Here is a 27,939-nt window from a genome sequence, read left to right as displayed (position 1 = left end):
AATTAAAGTGGTGCAGTGCCAAATAGCAAAAATGCCCTGGACATGAAGGGGGTAAAACCTTTCTGGAGCTGTAGTGGTAAAAAAAAAAGAAAAAATGCTGTATACTTTCTTTATTCTGCAAAGTGAAGGTCAATGATTTCCTTTAATCTGTAGTAAACCTTAATCCTAATCAGTGTGTTTACAGTGTGGATTATTATTATTGCTATATGGCCATCAATCTTGATATTTCATCATTCAATTTCAGCGCTGACATGTACAGCCGATCCTATGGGGCGCAGCGGTGGCACCGCAATAAAATGGCAGTCCATTCTGGTGCTACCTGGGCAGCACAGTGGCTAAATGGTTAGCATTTCCACCTGGCAGTACTAGGGTCACTGGTTCAAATCCCAACTATAACACCACTTGCCTGGAGTTTGCATGTTCTCCCTGTGCCTGTGTGGGTTTACTCCAGGTACTTCGGTTTCCTCCCACACTCCAAAGACATGCTGGTAGGTTAATTGGTTCCTGTCTAAATTGGCCCTACTATGTGTATGTATGAATGTGAGTTAGGGACCTTAGATTGTACGCCCCTTGAGGGTTAGGGACTGATGTGAATGTACAATATATATGTAAAGCGCTGCGTACATTGAAGGTGCTATATAAGTACCTGAAATAAATACCAAGGTTCTTAGGGTTTTCTTCCGTTCAAAAAAGAATGGCTGATCATCCGCTTACATCGGCTAGTCCATATAAATACACGGGGTTCCGTTTTTCATCCGTAAACGGACAGATGATAAACGCACATATGGAACGCCCGTGTGAAAGGGGCCTATAGCGGCCATGGACGGTCAGGTATAAACAGGGGCGGACTGACAACTCATGGGGCCCCCTACTGACCTGGGGCAGTGCTAGTTTCCAAACGGTCAGTCCGCCCCTGGGTATAACACACCTTCCATGTAATTAATATTTTCAGGCCATGTTTTGCTGGAGAAAGGTATTCAGGTTGATTTGGGGCTGAAAGGACCAGTCACACCCCTATCATGGAAGCAGTATGGAAGTCTATGAATGTAGAGTGGTGTGTGGTGGAATCTACAGCTTCTTGTATTACATTTCTGATGACCTTCCCTCGCGATCACTCTGTGCTTTGTACACAGTGGCTCAGCCGCTTTTAACTGCGCATGCGTGAGCCTCCTCGTGTGGGCAGACGAGTCTGGCAGGGCCGGCTTCAGTACGTCGCACGTGCGCCGGAAGTGTGGCGACCTATGCTGTGCATGCATTGACCTTCCTGCTTTCATGTGAGGAGAGGAAGCAGAGCTCGGGATGATGCTGAGGGTGCTCGTGCTCTGCTGCAGCAGGGGGGCCGGGGTCAGGGTGAGTGATTCGGGGGTGTACAGTAATCTGCATGTAAGGGGGGGGGTAATAATATTGTCTATATGTCCAGAGATGATCTAATGGCCCTGGATGGATAAATTCTATGTAAACCATATGTGTATGTAAGCAATGGCCTTGTGTCATGGGCTGTTCTCTAGTATGTTAAAGCAGAACTCCGGGCAGTCATTTCCTGATTTTACCATTAGGGCTCCTATAGATGTGGTTGGGGGCTGTAAAAATGTGATTGAGCCACGCTTTTACTCCCCAAAGTGATATTACTCTTAGATTGTTAGCTCCGAGGATCATGACCCTCCTAACCCTCTTGTATTGAACTGTATTGTCTCCCGTTATATTGTAAAGCGCTGCGCAAACTGTTGGCGCTATATAAATCCTGTATAATAATAATAATAACTAGCTGATAACCCACCACCTCTCTATACAAAATCACTCCCCCTACCAGCACATCCCCCACAGTTATTACCTTTTGTACCACTAGCCCCTCTCTGTTAGATTGCAAGCTCATCAGGGCCCTCCTATCCTTCTTGTATTGAACTGTATTGTTGCTGTATTGTCTCCCGTTATATTATAAAGCGCTGAGCAAACTGTTGGTGCTATATAAATCCTGTATAATAATAATAATATATAAATCCTGTATAATAATAATAATATATAAATCCTGTATAATAATAATAATATATAAATCCTGTATAATAATATATAAATCCTGTATAATAATAATAATATATAAATCCTGTATAATAATAACCCCTGGCCTATCAGGCATGTTCACCCCCTCCCTGCCCAGGCCAATTCTCAGCTTTCAGCACTGTCACACTATTGTTCAGTCATGCAACGTTGTACCCATATGAAATTGTCTTTTTTTTTTTTTTTTAGACATATAGTGCTTTCTTTTGGTGGTATTTAATCACCACTGGGGGCTTTTTACTTTTTGCTAAACAAATTAAAAAAAGGCTTTGAAAAAATGTTTTTCTTAGTTTCTGTTATAAAATTTTGCAAACAGGTCATTTTTCTCCACTGATGAGGCGGTACTGATGGGCGGTACTGATGAGGTGGCACTGATTGGTACTGATGAGGCGGCACTGATTGGTACTGATGAGGCGGCACTGATGGGCACTGGTGGGGCAGCACTGCTGAGATGGCACTGATGAGGCGGTACTGGTGGGGTGACACTGATAGGGCGATAGTGATGAGGCAGCACTGATGGGCGGCACTGATGAGATGGCACTGATGGGTACTGATGAGGCGGCACTGATGGGCACTGGTGGGGCAGCACTGCTGAGATGGCACTGATGGGGCGGCACTGGTGGGGTGGGACTGATGAGGCGGCACTGGTGGGGCGGTACTGGTGGGGTGACACTGATAGGGCGATAGTGATGAGGCAGCACTGATGGGCGGCACTGATGAGATGGCACTGATGGGCACTGGTGGGGCGGCACTGATGAGGCAATACTGATGAGGTGGCACTGATGAGATGGCACTGATGGGTACTGATGAGGCGGCACTGATTGGCACTGGTGGGGTGGGACTGATGAGGCGACACTGATGGGCACTGGTGGGGCAGTACTGATGAGGCTGCACTTATGGACACTGACTGGCGGCACTGATGGACACTGTTGGGGCACCACTGCACTGCCTCTGAGGTTTATTATTATTATACAGGATTTATATAGCGTCAAGCTATAACTCATGTCAGTTTTTATTTACCATGTGTGTGACATTGGAGAAATTTCCCTTTACTTCCTGTACTATAGCCACAATAGGAAGTGAGAAGAAATCCCTAAAGAGTGAGGGAATCCTGGCTATTATCTGAACTCGTGTCCCCATTGGAAGATTCACCCTCTATTTCTATTCTGGTGACAACTAGGGATGAGCTCAGGCATGTTTGGATCCTAGTCTAAACTTATTTGGGCAAGCCTACCAGGAAGCTGTCACCTTTACTGGGTCAAATCACTGACACGGGTTTATAATCGGGGGTGGGCTCCCAGTCATGTGATCGCTGTGACAGCCAATCACAGTGATCACATGATCAGGAAGCATGCAACACCTCCAGCGTTAAGAAATTTTTAAGCATAATTCTGACCTATCACCAGCACACAATTTGAAGATGAAGGACTGAACATGTATTGACCTCTGTTAGAAAGCAGTATTGTGGGGCCCCTGAGGACCCCTTCCTCAGGCAGCAGCTGTGAATCTGTATTGCCAAATATCAGAGAGCTCTTCTTTCATGTCAGGATAATGAAGATTTGTGTCCAGTGTTTACAGTTGTTGCTTTTCTCACAGCTGCTGTCTTCCTTTTCATCTGAGCCTCTACTTCCACCCAACCTCATCCTGCCTCCGGGACTAAAAGATGGACCCACTAAAAGTAAGTGAGACAGACATGGCAATGCTTTTCTTTTAAAGGAAGCTGGTCCTGCGGGAAACATAGAGTCTGCCATTGCTGGCCTCTGCCTCTGAATATGCTAGTTCCCTGGCTGTCATGTTGACTCCTTTTGTACATTTTAGTTACACAGACCTGGAGTAACTACAAGGATAACGGCTTTTGGCTTTTCTCCAGCTATCCTGATCTGCAGACTCATACTATGTCAGGAACCTCAGAAGTACTGATGGTGGATGGGAGGGCGGAGGCCTGTCGGGTCAATGTAACAGCCAGGCAATTAGTAGCCTCTGTATTTCCCATTTGGTATGTGTATTTTACAGCAAGTTTAACAGTTAAAATGCAGTCTTGCCTAAAAGGGCGGTAAATAAAGTAGAACTCCAACTTTTATATTTTCACTTATCTGGGCCAGCTTGTCTGCACAAGAATGCTATGTAGCACTTGTTAACATCAATAAAAACATCTGCCCAGATCTAGCTCTGTTTGTGCAAAGGTTGCACAGCCAATTCTCCTGTTGACCACTGTTGTTGAGTAGCTCTTCAAATTACATGGGGGAAATAATTACCTTTTTTGATGCTGCTAATGGGTGCACGCTCTTTTTAGTATGAAGAGTCTAATGATCGGGACCCGGAACTCTCGATTCTGGGTCACATGACCGCTTTGATCGGTCACTGTGCAGCCCTGCCCCCTTGTTTTTTCTCTCTCTATAAATTGTATCTGTCTAACTCTTGGCATAGAGAGAAAAAAAAAAAGTTTGTTTAAAAAAAAAAAAGAAAAATATTAAAAAATAAAATAAAGAAAAAATACCTAGATCAAGTTTTGATCTAGTTCAGTGCGCACTATTGTTTCTGGGCTGTACTACGGGAACAAATAACGTACACATATATGGTATCGCTGCGATTGTCAAGAACTGGAGAATTTATTTGTTGTTGTTCTTTGGTGGTAGGTTATGGTAGTAACAAGAAACACACAAATAAAAAAAAATATATTTTTTTAGTATTTTGGGCTAGTTTTCCTTTGATAATAAAAAAAAATCCATTACCATTTACCACCAAATGAAAGCCCAATTTGTCTTGAAAAAAACGCGGTATAATCCACCTGGATGTACAAAGTAGTTGTGATGATATGTACAGTTTTACTAACACATGTCAACGTTGCAAAATTGTGCTTAGGCATTTAGATTTGTTTTACCCTTAGGCGTGAAGGGGTTAAAATGCATAAAAGTGCATACTCACAAACCAAAGGAGATCAAAACAGAGACAAAGAGTCCCAAATAACGGGAGACCCTTGATGATGCATTTTGGGAGACGTACTCCCTTCTTCAGAGCTAAAATATAGGCCTGACTTCTAGTTACACAAAGCCACAGATTTTCATTGTGCACCATTACAACCTTCTAGTGTTGGCATTCTAACAACCAATGATGCCATCAGTTGATATGGAGGATGTCGGCCGCCTGCACAGTATCCTTGTTTGCCCTTCCCAGTAATGGAGTAAAATTAGTTGAGTGATAAGAGAAAAACTGAAGGAGAAGAGAAACATTGGAATACTATTCAGTTTCAGTGTGCAAAAGTGTATTTGCTTTGGACAAATACATCCCCTCTAACATTGGGTGTTCTACATGTGTGGGTGTTGCTGCAATACGTAAAACTATTAAAATAAGTTTTTACATTTTATAATGGGGTGCCTTGAAACTGTCCATAATTTTAAAGTGTACCTCAAGGTTATTCATAACTTTAAAGGGAGCCTTGACACAAAAAAAGGTTGAGAAACACTGTTTTAGTGTAGCAGGGGCACTGTGTTGTCAGCTGTTGTCAAACAGGAAGTTATGAGTACATTGGATTTCTGACCAGTCACCAGCTACCTCTCTTTACTTGCAGTATTTGTAAAGTGACATAACATGGGAAAATGATCATATATTGCAGATGTGTACCAGATAGTTTTTTGTTCTCAATTTGCTGAGATGTATACTTTACTTCCCGTCCGGCCCATGTATATAAATGGCCGGAGGGGAGCTGTGCAAGGGCGGGTGGCCATTTATTAACGGCCTCCCCGCCCCCTGCTTGTGCGCACTCCCTGGGAGCGCGCAGCACCACGATCCGGTGCCCGCTGTGTCCTCCGGACACAGTGGAACACCGATTGTTGTACGGGACCTCTGTGCGAGGTCCCGATTATGTGATCACTGATTGGCCAAGCAGTGATCACATGAAGAATAGTAAGAAAGATGTCACTTCTGACATCATTGCTTACTACGTGTGAAATCTGTGAATGATCACAGAGATCACATGGTATAAGGCTATTCACAACAGACTTGTACCATGTGACAAGCTGTGACCAATGACAGCTCTCACAGTGTTTCTCAATGGATGCAAGAATGCAGCCAGAGAGAAGGAGAGATGATTGCTTTTACAGCCTTTATGGGTGTAAAAGCAATCAGTGTAAAAAAAAAAAAATCTTCATAACCCCTGACATGTTATTATGGTGACACTGTACTGCTAGGGTGGCAGTATGTAAAAAAAAAAAAAAAAAAATTAATAATTTAAAAATACATTTTTTAAATTATAATTTTTGGTTATAAATTAATTTGGGTTAATTATTTATGCTTTTACTAAAAAGATAACTGAATACATTTTGGCCAAGATTTATGAAGATAGAGTATTTGCAAAAGTTTATAAGAAAAACACTTTTTTCAAAATGTTTGGACATTTTCATTTACATAGCAAAAAAAAAATAAAAATCCCAGTGGTGAATAAATACCACCAAAATAAAGTTTTATCTGTCTCAAAAAAATGCTAAAAAATTCATATGGGTACAGTGTTGCATGACCGCGCAATTGTCATTCAAAGTGTGATAGTGCTGAAAGCTGAAAATTGGCCTGGACAGGAAGGGGGTAAAAGTATCCGGACTTGAAGTGGTTAAGGGCTGTGGGAACAGCTTATATGATATAAAAGGATACATCCATCCAGTTTACCTAAATTTTCTTCATAATCTTTCAGTTCACCGACCTCCTGTGGATTTGTCTCAGCCCGTCCTGAGAACATGCAAGATCCCAGTGCCCTCCCACCTGTCACCCAGACCTGTCTGGTTGGAGTCTATAACTAACCAAGATCAGGAACTGCAAGGGCTGGTGCACCTCCACCCCGATGTGTTTGATGTCCCTCCCAGGTCGGTTATCAGTCTGCACTGTATTTTAATAAGTTGCTCCTTTCTAAAATGACTGCATCCCATCTTAGTGTGTCACTCGTATCTGCTTTGCTTTCTTCAGAATTGACATCCTTCATCAAGTTATAACATGGCAGAGAAACTACAAAAGGATTGTAAGTATCCCCATTTGCTTTATTTCATGCAGTTTCCAGAGCAAAGACCAAAAATATCATGTTAAATATTTAGACAGATACCTGGCTATAACATATGAGAATACCTCTTGGCACCGGTTCCAACATTTGCAGTTGCAAAACACAGTGCGATTGCAGTGCTATGTTGGACACTCATAGGGACCACGGTGTTTCCTGCACAGCATTGCAGTCGCATTGTGTTTTGCAATCTGCTGCGAGTGTCTATTCAAAGTTAACAGCATCCCAAAAGCAGGTCGCAAACACAGTGCGTTTGCCTGAACTGGATTGCATGGTACAAAACAACCTCTCGTGCGGAAGGGTCAGACTATTACTGCTGTAGGTGTTCCTGGGTATGTGATTTTCCCTCACCATGTGATGGATCCAGGTGATAGATGTCAGAACAAAATGAGAAGAAAAATAATAAATAGGCGCCAGGGCATTTAAAATCTAATTAGGTGTTCTAACTCTTCTGCACTCTATCCAAAATTGAAACAGAACGTTTTGGCTGGAATTGAGTCTTAACCACCTAATAGTTTTCCACATTTAATCCTTTTGAATGATTTCTTGGCTTCCCCCAACCATTGCTGAATTTTCCATACATTTAACTACCACTTGGTGTGTCTTCTTCTCTGCAATCTCCTAACCTCATTTCCCTCTCACTGACAGCTGCTTGACTTTCACTTTCCCCTCCCTTAACAAGCTCTGTAATTATTATATAAAGTATTTTCTTCCTCCAGAGTTATGCCAAGACGAAGACCCGAGCGGAGGTCAGAGGAGGAGGGAGGAAGCCCTGGAAGCAGAAGGGAAGTGGACGAGCTCGGCAGGGAAGCATTAGATCACCTCTGTGGAGAGGAGGTATGTGTTTTATATCAAATGTGGATTTTTAGACATTAAGTTTTTATTTGTATTAAAAGGTTGCTTGAATAATTTAGCTCTTTATCCATACCATACAACTACAGGAACTCTAGGTGCCTGACTCCTATTAGAAGAACATTGGAGGTTTGAGGAGAAATTGTCATTTGTGATTCAAACCTGAAAATGTTTTCCATGTTATCACTGAGAACCTTATTTAAATTGGATAGGTAAAGTTGATGCAGGGAATATCCGATTGCCTCTCGGGGGATCAGGAATTCATTTTTTTTCCCAGCAGGAGCAAATTGGATCATGCTTTGCTGGGTTTTTTTGCCTTCCTCTGGATCAACTGTGGGTGTAGGATTATAACTTTTTTCTTTAATGGTTGAACTGAATGGACTTTTGTCTTTTTTCAGCCAGACTAACTATGTAGTTATGGACCTAATAGGGAAGTGCTTACCACTTATAAAGGCCAGCCATACACTGTTAAAATTCTCTCATTCTGCAGTGTGGATTGAAGAATCTGCACTGCCAGCTATTGTGCGCAGATGGCTGTGGGATCTGCGACTATCTGAAAACCTGAACAGTAACTTAGCTACTATTTAGAATAGTTTCTTATTACATAACCAGCCATTTCTATGCTAGAAATGAGAGCTCTGACTTTGGTGTTGCTCTGCCCTCATCCAAGCCACCATCCAATGAGAGCACCTAATAAACTCTAGCAGTATTGTGAATGGATAGTGGGCTGGCTAGGGCAGGGTATAGCCCAAAAGCTGAAGCATGTGCAGCCCCAGTGAAACTTAATGAGGCTAACGTACTAAAGGAGTTGAGAATCTTCACAAGTTGTATGCTCACTTGAGCTATCCAATTATATCGGTTACAGGATAGTTATGCTCTGCTATTTGTGCAGATTGTGTGCAATCACCCTTGTAGTTCTGTTAAGCCAGCCTTACCTGAGGGGTGTATATGATTAGTGAGTCTTTTTCAGTGTGGGGGTTTAACTTTTCCATAACCTTGCCCAGCTTTATAAGCCTATACCCAAAACAGCAGCTTTTTCGGCTGCCATGCTGTGAGAGACCACTATATTACAGAAGAGGTGAGAGTGCAGCATTCCAATATAATACATTTTTCAACCGGGGTACCTCAACAAAATGTCTAAAAGTTGCCCAAAAACTGTATACAAGCCAGCGGGTGGATCAAGCCTGCCTTTTAGTTTAATAAACCACAGGTTTTCATTGTGAGCCCTTACAGCCTTTTAGCCACTGGTGTCCTAACAACTAATGATGTCATTGATTTATAAGGAGGACATCAGGCCCCTGCACAGCATCCCTGTTTGCCCTCCCCTGCCCTTCTCCATCAGCGCTGGGTCACACTAGCCGAGTCAGGGAGAGAATCTGAGGGAGAAGAGTAATCTTGATATACTAGTCAGTACCAGTGTGCAAAGATGTGTTTTGCTCTGGAAGAATAAATCACCTCTTTCTCTGGGTGTCGCTGCAATATGTTAACTTATCTCTTTAGTTTTTTACATTTTAGAATGGGGTGCCTCGAGATTGTGCAGAATTTTAAAGGGTGCCTTGACTGAAAAAAAAAAAGGTTGAAAAACACTGCAGTAGAAAACAGCCATGTTACAAAAAACTCCTTCATGGTACAAGACTCTGTTGTTAAAAGATAAGTTCACCTTTTCAAAAAAAATAATAAATGCACTAGTTAAAAAAACTGTGTTTATTTTTATTGGGAGCGTGTAAAGCATTGCACCCACGATCAGTAGATCGTGGGTGCTATGCAAGGCTCTTGCAGACTCTGTGCCTAAGCTGTCTGTTAGTACCTCAGACAAGCAGTCAGTAACACTGTGACCGGAAGCCTCATTGAACTACCACAGTGTTCACCAGTGCTGTGGTAGTTCATTGTGAACTACAACCCTACAGCCGCAAAGGCTGTCAGTAGTTTTAGTTTCCCATTCATAGCATCACATTCATGGCAGCGTCCTTTTTTTTTTTTTTTTAATTGTGGCAGCAGACATGGGGAGAAGATCCCCGGTCTGCTGTCATAGCGGGGCTTTGGGGGGGGGGGGGGGTTAGGGGTTGGGAATGGGGGCAGCTGCAGCAGTAAAATGTTACACCCTGAATACAGGTGTAACATGTAGCATGTTCGAAGAGGTGAACTTAGCCTTTAGGATACATGTTATAAGTGACTATCATTTAAAATGTGCTGCACCTTATACAGTCATTGTAGAGCAACTATGCTATAAAACAATGTCATGAGAGAGCAACTTTGTATAGACTGCAGAGCAACGCTGAAGCTTTGCACCAACCTCCCTAGAGTGCTTTCTACTCGCTTAAAGTGATATTAAAAGTTAAAATGTTTAAAAACCAAAAATAATGTTATACTTGCCTGCTCTGTGTAATGGTTTCGTACAGAGCAGCCCCGGTTCTCCTCTTCTGGGAGCCCCCGCCAGTGCTCCTGGCTCCTCCTCTTTTTTGAGTGCCACTATAGCAAGCCATAAAACACACATAGCAAGCTTTAAAATACACAGAGCGGTGCTCAGCCCCCATTATCCACCCTCACCTCCGCAGCCCTCCTTACTGATTGTGATTGACAGCAGCAGGAGCCAATGGCGGAGACCTGGGAGAGTGTCCACTCTTTTGCAAATTGCTGGATCGAGATTGGGCTTAGGTAAGTATCAAGGGGGGGTTTCATACTGAAGGTATCTTACCTTCAACCTTCAGAACCACTTTAACAGCCTTGCCTCTCCAGTGCACCACTTCTGGGTATGGGACACATCTTCACACCCTTCCCTGCCTTCCACAGGGCAATGCTAGATGCTTTTATGACCTAAAACCATTAAAGCCAGCTCTGATGACTGCATAATGTGCTTACAAATTTTATTTCCAAAATCATCTTCCAGAACAGCTACTTGAGATGGTAGGCTCTGTCTTTCAACAGGAAACACAAACCAGAAAGCACTTAAAGCAGAGTTCCAGTCAGTTTTGTGTTTATTAAAAGTCAGCAACTTCAAAAACTGTAGATGGTGACTTTTAATAAACAAACACTCACCTGTCCCAGGGTCCAGTGATGTGCTCACTCGCGCCATCCCTTCTCTCCCCGGCGCTGGCATCACAACTGTGGGCACCAGGCTTTTACAGTTTGCGGCTTCACAGCCGGGTGCCCACTGCGCATGTGCGAGTCGCGCTGTGCATTCTGATTGGTCCAGCAGTCTAGGAGACTGCGGGAGGATGGAGGGGGGCTGAACTGGAAATGGGAGCGAATACCTGTCAAAAACAGGTATTCACCCCCCCCCCCCAAAAAAAAGGAGGGGGGGAAGCAAACAAGTGGAGCTACCACTTTTGAGTGGAACTCCGCTTTAAAAAGCTCCTCCCGCCCCTTCATCTTCAGTTGTTTCATGTTTCTGACTGTGCAGGAGTACATACATGTTTATGTTCTCCCTCGCTCTGATAATTGTGATTGTCACACAGGTTGCAGTATTTCACTGTGTCCTCCCTACCTGAGTGTGTCTGTTTCTATAGCTGGATCTTGATTTCAGAAGTAGGGTTAGAGGAAGCTCCTGCATAGCTATGTGTCCTGTCTGGCAGTGTTCTCCTGAGGTTTTCTTGGTGTGCAGGGGAAGTTCAACTGGCATGCTTTTCTGGCATGCCAGTTGAACGGCCGAACAATTCACCCACTAACAGTGCGAAAATCGGCCGATTTTTGACATGTCTATGGCCGGCATTAGCCATAAGATGAGTACCATGAAAAATATACACTAGAGCATAGAAAACCCTTTGTTCCTGGTGTAGGTAATTAGGGAAAATGTTTGTTCAGTTCTCATAATTTGGGATTTTCTCCCGGAGGGCTTTGAAATGAGATTATAAACCCTCACATAAACCCAGTGAATGGCCTCAGGTGATACAGAGTTGAAACAAATCTTTCTAAATAGGGCCCCTTTCAGACAGGGTGGATCCGTCAGTGGATCTGCTTGCTCAGCAGGGAATCTCTGCTGATGCCCACTGACCAAGTGGATGACAGGTCTGTGTCCACTCTGCTATGCAGAGCAGACACAGCCGCTGTTTTCCATGGGGTGGACGGATGGAAATGGACCGCCTGTCCGTTTCCACCCGGCTCTCACCCAATCCATCAGACGGATGGGGAATGAATCCCCATCCGTCCTGTTTCTACTGTACAGGATTGATATCGGATGCCGACTGGTCTCAGCGAACACATGGATGGTCCGATCAGCTCCGCCTGAACTGACAGGCGGACCTGATCAGACCGTCACTGTGAAAGGAGCCTTAGTTGTACCTGTTTATCTAGAGTTATCTTTCCCCTACATCCAAAGTGCAGAATTTACACAGGATGTCTCAGCTCTGAATAGCAGGGGGCAGGGAGCTGAAGTTGCACTCAGTGAGAAGCGCTCTGGGAGGTGAATGGAGAGGGAAGAGACACACCCTCCTCCACCCAGCACACAGGAGCAGAAAGAGGCTGTCAATATGCTGGAGGTCCTCCCTTGCCACCATTTTTCTCTTGTTGTCAGGAAAACTTATCAGAAGTGATTCATACTGATAGCAGAGGAATGAAGCAGCAGACAGAAATGACACTTAGTGCTCTAAATTGAGATCGGTACACACTACAGAGGGATATTCTATGTTCATATTTCATGTCAGAGGTTTACAACCACTTTAACCACTCTCCTACAGGGCACTTATACCCCCTTCCTGCCCAGGCCAGTTTTCAGGTTTCAGCGCTGTCGCACTTTGAAGGACAATTGTGCAGTCATGCAACACTGTATCCATATGACATTTTTCTCATTTTTTTGAGACAAAATTTTTTTTTGGTGGTATTTAATCACCTCTGGGTTTTTTATTTTTTGCTAAACAAACCAAAAAAACTGAAAATTTTGAAAAAAAAAAGGTTTTGTTATAACATTTTGTAAGTGATTTTTCACCTTCACTGATGTGTGCTAATGAGGTTACAGTGATGGCCACTGATGAGGCACTAGTAGGTGGCACTGAAAGGCAGCACTCATATGGCACTGATAGGTGGCACTGACTGGCATTGATAGGTGGCACTGACTGGCACTGATAGGTGACACTGAAAGGCAGCTGAGATGAGCACTGATATGTGGCATTGATGTGCACTGGTAGGCACTGATATGTGGCATTGATGAGGCACTGATGGGCACTGGCAGGTGGCACTGCTGGGGCTACACTGATCATCAGTGCCCTGATGATCAGTGTACATGTCCCCTCCAAGGAATGCCGATTACTGGCTCTCCTCTCCTCTTGAGCTGTCAGCGTGACAGCTCTTGAGGAGAGAAATGCCGATAACTGGCATTTCCCTATTTACATGTGATCAGCTGTGATTGGACACAGATGATCACATGACCGAGCCGACATCTTCAGCTCTTTCCGTTGATCGGTGATCTGCGCGGTTAGAGTGGAAGGACATCATATGACGTCCTCCCAGAACGAGAGAACCGCCTTGCGCTGTCATTACCTTATATGGCGAGCGGGAGGCGGTTAAGGTTCAGGTAGTAGCCTTGTAGCTAGGGAACATTGAACACCTAGAGTGATAAAAACTGCTTCTTCCTAGGTTTGTCTTTAGTACAAAATGCCCTTACTAAAGAACCTTTTGAGCCCATCAATGATTCTGCTGTTAAAGGGATAGTAAACTATGTAGTAAAAATGAAAACAGAATTCTCCGTGTAAGGTAAAGGCATAATGTCCTAGTAAGCTTTGCATACTAGCACATTATGAAAGAATTACCTTGAAACGAAAAGCCCTCCAGCGGCACGCTGTCACCACTTAAAGGACTTCCATCTTCACTCGGTCTTCCTTCTGGGTTCGCAGGCTGGAACAACCTAAATGGCTGAGCCGCAATGACATAATTCCGTTTAGGAGATATTCATTTTACCTACAGGTAAACTTTATTATAAGCTGACCTGTAGGTAAAAATCAAAAAAGAGAGTTTACTACCACTTTTAAGTTTATTACCCTTAAAGAGGAACTAAAGTTCTGCTGTCACAAATAAGCAGACTTTTTATTGCAGAAGACATGTGCAATGTTTCTTCTGCAATTAAACACACCTATCTGTCTTTCCCTGCATGTGAACTGAGCTGCGGCATGGTCCTGTGCTAGGATGATCGACTCCTGTGCATGTGCAGGAGTGACATTATCCCATGCCAGGCCAATAAAGACGGCCGAAGACTGGCACCCAGGAGAAGATGCCGGCACCATTGAGGGACAGGGATTCATGAAGGAAAGTTACGTTTTTAGCTCCCCTTTAGGATGGTATTCCTGCTAGCTGCCATTTCAGCTAGAAAGATTGGGGAAAAATATAAGCTTTATCAGATCCTTTCTTTATGGTTTTACAGTTTTTATTATTAAACTAAAGACCAAACTTTTTTTGGTTTTGGACAGAGTGGAGAAGGATTAGCACCCCTGTCAGTGTTTACTGCTGTCTGTACCCCCATTAGGGAGATTCCCCCTCACCATTTGTCCTGTTTACCATTGTCAATGAAAGTAAAAGAAAATCCCAATATTTTGGGCAGACCCCAGAAAAGTAATGGAGGGGAAATCATCCAGTGGGGACTCTAGTTCTGGTAACCTGGGTGGCCCCTAGGGATTCCCTAAATTTGCAGGGATTTCCTCTCACTTCCTGTTTTGGCTATGGCAGTTCTTGAAATTTCCACTCACCTGCTCGCCAATAGAGAGTGGAAATTATGTTGGGGGCGAGTGTGTCCTCCAGGGCCGTCTTGCTGATCAGGCTCAGAGCTCAGGCTGGATCTGTCACTTGCACTGGGAGCCATCAGACTGCTCAATAGCTGAGCGCAGTGAAAGAAAAGCAAGGAGTGTGTGCTGTGCTCACTGCCTCCCCCTAGAGTGCAGTAACCGGCTCTGTGAGTGAACAACGAAGTACTGCAACTTTTTACTGTGCGTGTGTGTGTGTGCGCGCCTACGTTCAGCTCACTCTGGTCACATGATCTTCTATGTCAGCCAGTGGTGGTTTCAGGGGAGAGGGCACTTAACAGCGTGTGTGTTTGTGTGTGTGTACCTGTGTTTGTCTGTGTGTATGTAAATGTGTATCTGTACGTATGTGTGTCTGTGTGTACATGTCTGTGTATGTATGTACATGTGTCTGTGCGTGTGTATTTCTGTGTATGTACATGCATCTGTGTGTATGTGTGTCTGTACGTGCCTGTGTGTGTATACATGTCTGTATGTGTGTGTGTACATGTGTCTTTGTGCATGTGTGTACATGTTTCTGTGTGTATGTACATGTCTGTGTGTATGTGTACAGGTGTCTGTTTGTGTGTGTTTGTTGGTGGCAAGTAACTCTTAAGGCCTGGCTAGTAGCTCAGGACTTGAAATTTTAAGCTATGGGACAGGAAGTGAAGGGAACTCTCCCCAATGGGATGCAGATGGCAAAAACATAAAGTGACAGGTGAGATGACAGTCCCTTAATCTATACAAAATGAAAAAAAAAAAATTTGCCTATAGTTCTGTTTTAGGCTATAACCAATCTGTTGCATTTCGATGTACTGAGAAAATGCGTAATATAAAAAAAACCCGAGCGAATATTATCAGCTGGTTTCGTTTTCATTCTGTGTATAAACATATTTAGTGTGTGGATGCTACTTAGACAGCCTAATATTTCCTTTTGTACAAATATCTCGCTCACGGAATAAAATTTTGATATGGACACATTCCTGTGTCTCTGTATCCCGTGCCCATGGGAGAGAATTAATCGAGCAGAAGAGAGAAACAAAAGACTGGCAGATTTAATCCCTTGGGGATTATCAAGTAAACCCAACTTTAGCCACCTTATGTACCTTCCCGAGATATCCTCTGCTTCCTTAGCTCAGAGATGGTTATTCTCCCAACTTTCTGCAGTTCCCAGAAGAATCACAAACAGATAACTTTTAGTTTTCTTGATGTTTGTTGAAATATCTGAAGGTTATAAAGGACTTTAGAAGGCCTAGCCACCTTCTGGTCTTGCAAAAGTGGTCCCAACAAAGGGCTTGGGGCCTCCATTGGCAGGTAGATTAGGGAGCCTATTATTTCAGCATATAGGACAATGTCAATGCAGGACAACAATCACCAGCTAGGATTAGAGCTCACTCTACAAGGTCAATGAGTGCATCATGGGCAGAGAGGGCAGATGTTCATGAAAAGAAATCTCTAGGGCCGTGTTATAGTCCATAAGCTATGCTTTTGTGAAACCCTAACATGTCGAACTGCTGTCTGGCCTGGACTTCTCCTTTGGAAGGAAGGTGTTGCAGGCTCTGTCCCCCCCAGAGTATGACTACTTCTATATCCTCTCAAGTAGCTGTCCTGAAAGATGGTTTGGGAAAACTACAGTTAGTATTAAGGATAACTATCATCGAGAATCTTCCAGGACATTGGAAGGTTTCCATCATGTGGTGACAGTTGTATGCTTTATTTTTGTTCCCTTTGTACATATTTGTGATGATTCTTTCCTTTATAATAACTGAGGATGAGGGTACAGGAAGAGCTTTTTATTGCTTTCTGTGTTTTCTGTTGAAGGCAGGTCCATTAACCTCAAGTAGCTGTCCTAGAAGATTCTTGGAAATACTGTTACAGTTTGGACTGGTATTAATTTGAGACACAGGGCTACAAATCCAACCTGGTTTAATGAGGTTTGAGTCTCATCTGGGGACCGGGGTACATTTGTATTTTCTCACCAGATTTGAAAGGCTCCAATAAGAGCCTGTATTACACATTTTTTGGCACTAGCTAACCTTGTTTGATTTTAACCTTTACCTTTTACCCCCCCCCCCCCCCTTCTAATTGTGTGCCATGTTATATACTGTGTACAGGTGGTGTAGCCCATGGTCCTCGTGGCCCCAAAAGCTATTATTACATGCTGCCCATGAAACTTCGAGTCCTGGGATTGAAGATGGCTTTGACTGTAAAACTTGCTCAGGTACAGTACAGTGTCTTCCAGGATGTCCACATGAGCTGTTTGTTTTTATATGGTATAAAATCCATAACCCTGCCTAGGTGGTGTCTTCTTTCCTGTTATGTAGTTTTCATTTTGGAATGTGTTTCTTTTCTAACACTGCTGTCTATAACGTGTCCTTTAACCTTTTCGCTGCCAGAGCCGTTTTTTGCACATATGTTTAAATATAATTTTAGGCCTGAAGATTTTAGCAGCCACCTTAGAGACTAATATAGTGGTAGTTGCATTTTTGTATGTCACGCAGTATTACCGCAAAGGTCTAGGAAATGTAAAATTCCAGTAAAAAATACACCAAAGTTAATTTTATCGCACACAGATGCAGTAAATTGCCCATTTTTTTGGTAAAATATAAAAGATGATCTTGTACCGAGTAAATAGATACCCAACTTGTCAAACCTTAAATATGCTTGTGCCCATGAAATGGCTGCAAACTTCAGTACCCTATATTTTTCATAGGTGACGCTTTAAAAGCCTAAATGTATAGAAATCAGCGAGCGCTTATAATGGTAAAAAGCAGCTGTACACTAAAAGGAAACCACAAATCTTCAAAATAAATATATAAAAAATTGTTCAGCGCTGAGGTACTAGATAAAATACACGTGTCAAATAGATGGACTCAAAAAAATATATACAAAACACATAGTCCCAAAAATGATGAAGACAGAGTATTATGGTGTGACCAAAGTGACTTGTGCTAATCCAGATAAGGTGTATCCCCACAGTCCATGTGAGCGGCAAGCAAATGGTTAAAGTGCGCACTCACCGGATACGCATAGATTATGCGCACTATATATATCAATGAAGGTCCGCCCGGAGTCCCTCTTAGGATGGTATTAGAGATGACAGTCGGGGGTGGATGATAACACGTCAGGGTAGACACAACCCCTACCCTGACGTGTTATCATCCACCCCGGACTGTCATCTCTAATACCATCCTAAGAGGGACTCTGGGCGGACCTTCATTGATATATATACTGTGCATAATCTATGCGTATCCGGTGAGTGCGCACTTTGACGCTTTAAAAGCCCCTTGTTAGGTCATCAGTTGGCGTTACGGAGGAGCCATGGTGCTAAAATGATATGTAACGTGTATTGCAATTGACATTTTCATGTGTACGCCCCCCCAATCCCCCACCCATCACGTGTTTACATTTGTAGGTGCATATATGTGGGGTAGGGGGCCTCAACAAAAATGTTGGGGGGGGGAGGGATTTTATGTGCTTGGGTGCAACTTTAATTTTTTTACAATTTAAATTTTTTTATTTTTTTTTTACTTAAAGCTGAGTTTCACTCGCTCTGTAAAAAAATAAGTCAACAGCTACAAAAACTGTAGCTGCTGACTTTTAAAAAACAGCCACTTACATGTCCCACGATCCCACATTGCCCCCCGCCGCAGCCCATTTCACCAGCCGTCCTGTATTCCAGGCGCCGCCATCTTCAGTGTGGGCACCCGGCTGTGATAGCTTGCAGCTTCTTAGCTGGGTACCCACTGCACATTCGCGAGTAGCACTGCGCTTCATGAATGGCCCCATCGTCTTCTGGGACCTCTCACATGTCCCAAAAGACTTCGGGGAGGGAAGGTAGGAGGTAACTTCCGTTTCCGATCGCCTAGGCAATCGCAGTGGAAGTGGAAGCGGGTACCTGTCAAATTCGGGCACCCCCCCACTCCCCAAAGGTGCCAATCCTTAATGGGGAGTGGGAGACCAATCTTTAAAGCGGAACTTCCCCTTTTGGGTGGAACTCCGTTTTAACTTTCTTTTTCATCATATAGGGGGCAAAAAGTAGCTTATGTGATGATTTTTTGGTGACAGGTTCTCTTTATTGAGACATCCAGTGTCTAAAAGACCCTGCATGTCTCCCTTTGTGATCCACTGAGTCTAATGCTGTGCAGACCGCACTTCATTATCCTTTCCCAGCCATACAGGCTGGGAACGCTGACAAGGGGACCCGGAAGTGACGTTTTACACGTTGCTTCCGTGTCAGCAACAAGAAGGGGAAAAGAGCGGACGTGTGTCCGCTCTGCTCCCTCCCATTTACCCAAAGCACCCGCTAAGCCGGTCCTAGGCTTGCAGATGGGCAGGTGGAGCCCAAGATACATAGCAGAGGTGCACGTGGTGGGGGATTGCCGTTACCGGTGGGCGGCAGCACAGCCACCAGAATGCTTCCATCTGACAGGCAGGAATCTGCTTGTGAGATGTTCACACATTTCCAGTTGCTACAGCCACCAGGAGTGTGTGTAAAACCCTCAGTTGTCAGGTCCTTATGATGTACAGACCTGGCAGCAAAAGGGTTAAATGTAGGGATGCACCAAAATTTTGGTGGCCGAAACGTTTCGGCCAATATGAAAAAAAGCATCGATACAGGAGCCAAAAAAACACCGCTGCTCGTTAGTTCTCAGCCTTACCTGGGAAACCATCAAACGATCCCGGCGCTGAGCATAGAGATTAGTGAAGGAAAGGTGGCCTCCGCTCATCTCTATGCCCTTGGAGGACCGGAGCGATGTCCTTTCTGGTTCTGGCCATTTTTTTATTTCTCTTTTTTTTTAAAGATCAATGCTTTTTTTGATCCAATGCTTTACATTGCAGAGGAGAGATGTGGAGTCTTATTGATCCCATATCTCTCCATAAAGAGGACCTGTCACTAATTATTTCTTTCACAAGGGATGCATGCATTCCTTGTGATAAGAATAAAAGTGATTTAAATTTTTTTTTAAATGGACAGTGCAAAAAACAAAACAAAAATCCATTAAATAAATAAAAAAAAGTTTAAAGTGCCCCCGTCCCCCCATGCTCGCACGTAGTGGTGAACGCATACGTAGGCCATGTCCACATATTTAACGGTGTTCAAACCACACACGTGAGGTATCTCCACGAACATCGAAGCAAGAGCAATAATTCTCGCACTAGACCTCCTCTGTAACTTTACACTACTAACCTGTAGAAATTTTTAAAGCATTCATGGAGATTTTTAAGTACCACAGTTTCATGCCATTCCACGAGCATGCACAATTTTAAAGCGTGACAGGTTGGGTATCTATTTACTCGCCATAACATCCTCTTTCATATTTTACAAAAACATTGGGGTATATATTGTTGTGTTTTTTTTTTTTAATCAAAGTATTTTTTTCCAAAAATATATATATTCATTATTAAAAACTGTGCATTTTGGTTTTCGGCCGAGTGCATTTAGAATTTTCAGTTTCGGCACCAGAATTTTAATTTCAATGCACCACTAGTTAAATGTGTTATATTAAGTGTATGGGGTGAGAAATAAGATGTAATACTTATCTTATTCCTCATTTTAGCAGGCTCCCTCCATCTGTGCGACCGATTCCCTAAAGCCTTTTCTCTAAGGCGCTCTGGCTGGTGGTCGCACTCTGATGTCATCAAGTAGAATGCATGAACAATAGCCCTGCATTGTACGTAAGGACAGCAAGGGCTCGCCCCCACAAATGAGCTTGTCAGATAAAAAAGGAGAATGTTGGAGCCTGTCGGACTGAGGTATAAGAGGTATTCCTCCATCCCTAGATTTAACAAACATGTAACCCCTTATCAAATTAAAAAAGAAAAAAGCGCCACTTACAAAAAACACCAAAGTGTCAGCAGCATATCCCACCCAAAATAAATTTTGGCAACAACAATCCAAATTAAAAGGTATGCGCTAATAACAAACTTATACAAAAGTATATGTCATCATCCAAAAAAACATTAGTGTTTTAAATAAATTATAGTGTCCAAACATAAATTAGTGTCCAAAAAAATATATATAAGTGTCCAAAAAAATATATATATATCTTCAGTGACTTGAACCAATTGTGAGAAATCCACCACCAAAGGAGATTAAATAAACTCACCAGAGCTAATGGCTGGTCAGATTATAAACCAGCAACAGCGCTTGTGCTCTGGGAGCAATGAACCCGACGTCCAAATAGATATGGTGATGTTTCAGATACTTCCAGATAATAATCACAGCCAAACAACTTTGCAGCCCAAGCTCTTATGATGAACTTCTCCACTCTGTCTCATACCTCCATGAGAGCATGCAGTACACTCAGGGACAAAAAAGAGAACATAATGGTGCAATACGTTTTTTTCATTTATCTCTTTATTAAAAAAGGTATAAGGAAACTCACAAACAAGGTGTCCAACAGACACCAGCTTCAATCGCAAAAAAAGGGTTGAGATACAGTTAACGCTCACCGCAGATCTCTCCCATACAGCACAGACCAGCAAGGCTCTCTAACGTCCACATCAAATAGGCTACGCCCGACCGGTTTCGTCACACCGACGTCCCTTGATGACTGTGCTGTATGGGAGAGATCTGCGGTGAGCGTTAACTGTATCTCAACCCTTTTTTTGCGATTGAAGCTGGTGTCTGTTGGACACCTTGTTTGTGAGTTTCCTTATACCTTTTTTAATAAAGAGATAAATGAAAAAAACGTATTGCACCATTATGTTCTCTTTTTTGTCCCTGAGTGTACTGCATGCTCTCATGGAGGTATGAGACAGAGTGGAGAAGTTCATCATAAGAGCTTGGGCTGCAAAGTTGTTTGGCTGTGATTATTATCTGGAAGTATCTGAAACATCACCATATCTATTTGGACGTCGGGTTCATTGCTCCCAGAGCACAAGCGCTGTTGCTGGTTTATAATCTGACCAGCCATTAGCTCTGGTGAGTTTATTTAATCTCCTTTGGTGGTGGATTTCTCACAATTGGTTCAAGTCACTGAAGATATATATACATTTTTTTGGACACTTATATATATTTTTTTGGACACTATAATTTATTTAAAACACTAATGTTTTTTTGGATGATGACATACACTTTTGTATAAGTTTGTTATTAGCGCATACCTTTTAATTTGGAATGTAACCCCTTATAGCAGTGGTTCTCAAGCTTCCTAATGCCGTGACCCTTTAATACAGTTCCTCATGTTGTGGTGACCCCCAACCATAAAATTATTTACCCATTAATTATAATTCATGAGTGTCGTTTTACCTCCAATACTGCTGCTTTCAACAGAGTAGCTGCTTTCTACACAAAAGCTGCTCTTTACACATCGGAAATATGTGTTTTCTGATGGTCTTAGGGGACCCCTGTGAAAGGGTCGTTCGACCCCCAAAGGAGTCGCGACCCACAGGTTGAGAACCACTGCCTTATAGTGTGGCAGGAGTACCCACTGAAAGGGTTTTTTTTTCTGTAATTCTCAGGGTTTCAAGCCTAAATCCAGTCATTATGCAGTGTGTAGGTGTAACTGCATATAACTTTTTACCTTTTTTGTGTATTCGCATGAAAAATACACAGCTGTAGTAGTGGATAAGACTTGTATGTGTAGGTCAGTCCACATCAGTCTAACATAATGTCTGCATTATAAACATGGATGTAAATGTTGTCATTTAGCTGCAAATGTAATTTGAAATATGTACGACTCAAAGTCTTTAGGATAGTGGTAGTCATTCAGCAGCATATTCATTTTTTAATATTACTGTCTCTCTCTACAGAATGACCTCCATATTATTGATTCCACTGACATTTCCAGCCCAGACCCTCAGTATCTTGTTGACCTCTTTAACCAGCGACATTGGGGAGAATCAATACTTATAGTTGACGTGTAAGAATCAGACCAATATTTTGCTGGTAATGTTGTTGTATGTACAATGCTAGAAGGAACTGATGTGTATCTTCTGGATGTCTGAATTAAAGCACAATAGTACAAGGAGCACCTAGTCCGCCCATGCAGGGGCTATGAATGGCACCATCAAGTGAAACAAATGTACATAGGAGGAATAAAGGAGGAGCATCCTTCACGAACAGTCACACAAAACATAAAATGTAAACCTGTTGTCGGAAAATACCCTGTGGGTATCAGAGGTAGCTGGATATCCATTTTCAAATTGAACCTGTACCCAGACAACGCACAGTAAAATATAAACATATTTGAACAAACAAGTCCTCATTCACCTCAGTAACTGTAGCCATTGTGGAGAAATTAATATATAGCCTGTGAATGGACAGTGAGAGGTGAAGCAGCAGATTGTTGAACTCACCTCAGTTACTGTGCTCCTATCTGCATTGTTGGCAAACGAGTCCCTGAGGTGTGGAATGAAAACTGACATTTTAATTTAAAAATGTCATAAACATGTTGATGGGGGGTGGGGTGAAGCAGGATAGGTACACTATAACTTTAAACTATATAACTATAGCTTTAAAGATTTTTAAACTACAAAAATTCGGCCACTTTGTAAAATTTACAGGCATTCCATTAGTTAAGTCCAACGAGGTGCATGCCACTTCCTGGACTCATCTATTAAATTCACACCTGACAGTTTAATGGAGCTCCTGGAGAATAGCTATTGCTACAATCCTAAGACACCTCCTTCTCTAGCAGCTCTGTCTGCCCCTCCCCTCTACTGGTCATTCATAAAGGCCTTTGTATTTTGTGAATGGGTTCACATAATACAAAGTGCTCTGTGATTGGGTACGGTTAGGGGTGGGCACAGCAGCTGTATATGACTCTGCAGATGAAGGAGCTGAGACCAGAAGGTTCAGCGTCAGAGCACCGGAAATGTAGCAATAGCTATACCCCTGGAGCTGTATAAAACTGTCAGATCTAAACTGAAGAGATAACTCCAGGAGGTGGCATGCACTTTTACAAAGGGGCTGAATTCCTGGAGTTCAGCTTTAGCGTATTTCCAACCAGGAAAGTGTGTCCTTTAGGCTCATGTAACCTCAGTACTTTCAGTGGCACAGCAAACATCAACAGATAGTCTTGTGACAGTGTTAACAATAGACTTGACCTGATAGACCAGTATATTGCAGAGCTAAGCAGGGAGTGCAGCATGTACTGAGCAAATATAACTGCACTTATGTACTTCTATATCCTTGTTTTCACTTTGGATATTCTGTTTAACAGCAATGAACATATGCCTGAAAACATTCTCACTGCAACTCTAGATTTGAAGAAGATCACCCTAATCCCAGCTATAGGTAAGTGTAAGGAATTGGTGTTGATGTTTAACCACTTCAGCTCCAAACCTGGGACAACCTGCCCCCCTGGCTTGAATTCTTTTGAGTCACAAATCCAGTAAGAACTGAGTGGACCTTGCCCTTCCTGATCTGTCTGAGCTACTGAGGAACTATGGAAGCATGTTAACCAAGCAGCTTGCCTTTTCAGAAGGAGGTCAACAATGGCAGGCTCCATCTTTCCCTCAGGGGAGGCTTACTTCAAAGCCCAATAAAGTATCCCACTATCTCTTTATATTCCTTTACCCTCAGGTGTTATGATCTTTTGACTTACACAAAAATTGGTGCAGCGCTGAAGGAATTAATATATAAAAGTGCACTAATAAAAATATGAAATTATTAAACACAAGTGATATCATGGGAGTGAATTGCTACAGTGAGCGCAAATAAATATATAAGTGCGGCTGTGAAAGTAAAAAAACAGACAAAGAAAGTGTTCATATAATGGTGAGGGTCTGACAAACACCAGTCAGAAAATTGTGCCGCATTCAGATCCTGTTGCACAGGTGGTATCAAAGAATTCCGTGTGACTTTAATCCGTGCAGGGAATTTTGGTAAAAATACGCACTCACCAGATGCACATAGTAAAAGCGCAATATGTTGAATCATGTAATGACCATAAGATCTGCAGGAAGCCCCCATTTAGGTGGACCAGACAGCATAGGAAGAGACTCCCTCCTCTGGATCTGAGACTGCTCTGCAACTGTTCTCCGGCTGGAGTCCTGGAAATCGTTTAGCTCATTTCAGAGCCAAAAAAGAAGGTGCTCCTAGTGTAGTAATTTGATTAGATTTATTTAGGTATAAAAATGTACATCATCCACGTGGAAATAGCCCCAAAAACAAAGTTTAAAAGTAGTGAAACTGACCAGCCACTCTCTAAGATGGCCACCGGACCTTCGTGAAGCTCCGGCGGCGTGAGGTCCGGGCGTACGGCTCCTCCTCAACCTCACAAAGGTCCGGCGGCCTTCTTAGAGAGTGGCTGGTCAGTTTCACTACTTTTAAACTTTGTTTTTGGCGCTATTTCCACATGGATGATGTACCTTTTTATACCTAAATAAATCTGATCAAATTACTACACTATGAGCACCTTCTTTTTTGGCTCTGAATTCAGCTAAACGATTTCCAGGACTCCTGCTCCTTGGAGCTTAAAATCTAAGGGAGGAGCTAGTGGTACAAAGGTAATAACTGTGGGGGATGGACTGGTTGGAAGAGTAGAAGATTAGATCATTAACTGAGGGCAGGATAGGCTTCCCTGAAGAGAGAGGTTTTCAGAGATCGCCTAAAAGTGAGCAGAGTAAGCGATAGTCTGATAAATTGGGGTAGAGAGTTCCAGAGGATGGGGGAAGTTCTGGAGAAGTCCTGGAGACGAGCATGGGAGGAGGAGACTAGGTAGCAGGAGGTCGTGTGAGGATCGGAGAGGACAGTTTGGGTGATATTTAGAGACAAGATTGGTGATGTAATTTGAGGCAGAGTTATAAATGGCTTTATATGTTATTGTTAATGTTTTGAATTTTATCCGTTGGGCAATAAGAAGCCAGTGGAGGGATTGGCAGAGAGGTGACAGATACAGAACGGTTAGTAAGGTGGATGAGTCTGGCAGCAGTATTCATGATAGACTGAAGAGGGGATAGCCTGCGATGAGGTAGACCAATGAGGAGGGAGTTACAATAGTCAAGGCCAGATATAACAAGGGAGTGAATAAGTTGCTTAGTGGTTTCCGAGGTTAGGAACGGCCATATCTAAAACTATGAAAATAGAGCAGTTAATACAGTGACTTGTGATTGCATAACTGTTTATGTGACTTTAACTGGGATTTAAATGTCCCCATCAATGTTTGTCTCCAGAAATTGGTACAATGTTGACCCTGTCTCTCCTCCTCCAGGTATAAATGTGTACAGTATGCTGAAATACAAAACACTTCTGTTAACAGTCAGAGCCGTGGATTTCTTAGAAGAGAAACTGCTGTTTCAAGATAATCGCTACTGTGGCCTGTACAATTTCAAGTACCCTTACAGTGACTTCCCCTAACGTCTGTGCGATATTAGTTTTTGTATATAACACTTTTCTGGAATAAAAAAAACAAACAAAAAAACTTTCATTTCATTTTTAGAAATTTTAAGAAATTTTACTTTGGCCTTGTACATAAGGACTTCAGCATGTGAAAGGCCAATGCATACAGAAAGTTTCTACAAAGTATTTCCAGTGTTTTTTTCCTGGCTTTAGACAGCTTTGTTAACCTATTCCTGACCACTCTATAGCAGAACTATTGCTACAGGTACATCAGTACAGTGTCAGTGCTTTTTATTAGCACTGATCACTGCATTAGTGTCACTGGGAATGTCAGTGACAGTTCCCCCCCAGTGTCAGAATAACCGCTGCAGTCCTACTATAAGTAGCTGATCGCCACCATTATTAGTATGAAAAAAAAATCCCAGTGTATATATACCGCCATTTGTAGACGCTATAACTTTCACGTAAACCAATTAATTTACACACATTTGGGATTTTTTTTTTTTAGCAAAGACATGTAGCAGAATAATAATGGTGTAAACCTGCTGCGCTTCTACCTATGATAAATACAAATAACAGAGAGAAGCTGATAACATCCAATCATATACCAAATTAAATGAGATGAGAAATGATGCAGCGCTACTCCAAAGTAATAAATCACATATTCTAACCTAATATATACATAATATAGTACTAGGTGTCAGCCTAGACTCCAACCTGTCTTTCCCCAGGTCCAACCACTGACAAACTCATGTAGACTCCACCTCCGCAAAATCTCCAAGATACGCCCGTTCCTAACCCCGGAAACCACTAAGCAACTCATTCACTCCCTTATATCACGACTTGACTACTGTAACTCCCTCTTCACCGACTTACCTCACCACAGGCTATCCTCGCTTCAGTCTATCCTGAATGCTGCGGCCAGACTCATCCACCTTACTAACCGCTCTGTCTCCGCCACCCCCCTCTGCCAATCCCTCCACTGGCTTCCGATTGCCCAACGGATAAAATTCAAAATGCTAACACTGACGTACAAAGCTGTTCATAATACTGCCCCGAACTACATCACCAACCTGATATCCATCTACCACCCAAAACGTACTCTCCGCTCCTCACAAGACCTCCTACTCTCTAGTTCCCTGGTCTCCTCATCCCATGCCCGTCTCCAGGAATTCTCCAGGGCTTCCCCCATCCTCTGGAACTCCCTACCCCAATCCATCAGACTATCACCTACCCTCCTCTCCTTTAGACGCACCCTGAAAACCCATCTCTTCAGGGAAGCCTTCCCTGCCCTCAGGTAATTGCCGATCTCCTCCACTCTTCCTACCACTCCATCTCTCACAGCTATTTCCTCCTGTACCACTCTCCCCTCCCTCCTAGATTGTAAGCTCCAAGGAGCAGGGCCCTCGAACCCCTTGTGTATTGTTACTGTACTGTCTCGTGTACTGTCCCCCATTGTAATGTACAGCGCTGAGCAAACTGTTGGCACTATATAAATACTGTATAATAATGTAAATAAATGTGAAAGCAATATATAAAGTGACAACGTGCAAAGAACATAAATGTGACCTGATCCTCATGGGATCTTCAGATGTCTAACCTTGACCTGATCCTCAACGGATCCAGAAGTGAACAAAGTGGATAATAAACCACCACAATGATGGTAATAACAGAAATATGTGAACCAATACTTCAAAGTATAGTACAAAAATGAATAGATCCTAAGTGGGATCTGAAGTGATGGTGGATATAAAATGAAAAATAAAATAAAAGAATAAACTAGTCCAAATTGGAACTAATAAGTGATCTGTCCAACAATTTGGACTCGTATCAAGGAAAACGCATAAACATGCAAGTGTATATCTCTACAAGATCAAATGTGCATAAACAATACATATAAATTAATGAACCCCAAACACTAAATAGTGTTTCCATAAAAGATATATAAATCAGATATATATCGAATAAAAAAAAAATATATGCAATAGTGAAAATATCCC

The 27,939-nt window shown here is 42.7% G+C and overlaps 1 protein-coding gene across 1 annotated transcript; it reads left to right on the top strand.

Annotated features, from left to right (window-relative positions):
* The first annotated feature begins 1,193 nt into the window (after positions 1-1,193).
* MRPL4 (mitochondrial ribosomal protein L4) lies at positions 1,194-27,485 on the top strand. The gene is made up of 9 exons (XM_089657641.1): positions 1,194-1,350; positions 3,652-3,733; positions 6,740-6,908; positions 7,009-7,060; positions 7,816-7,933; positions 16,764-16,870; positions 22,408-22,517; positions 23,820-23,893; positions 25,812-27,485. Exons 1-9 carry the CDS (start codon positions 1,300-1,302, stop codon positions 25,955-25,957), a joined length of 909 nt encoding a protein of 302 aa, XP_089513767.1. The 5' UTR covers positions 1,194-1,299; the 3' UTR covers positions 25,958-27,485.
* The last annotated feature ends 454 nt before the right edge of the window (positions 27,486-27,939 follow it).

This window comes from Staurois parvus, unplaced genomic scaffold (genome assembly GCF_062004578.1).
Source record: "Staurois parvus isolate SC_StPar_1 unplaced genomic scaffold, SC_StPar_1.0 ptg001014l, whole genome shotgun sequence".
Lineage (NCBI taxonomy): Eukaryota > Metazoa > Chordata > Amphibia > Anura > Ranidae > Staurois > Staurois parvus.
Note: the sequence above shows the minus strand (reverse complement) of the source record. Positions and strands in the feature narration are given on the sequence as shown.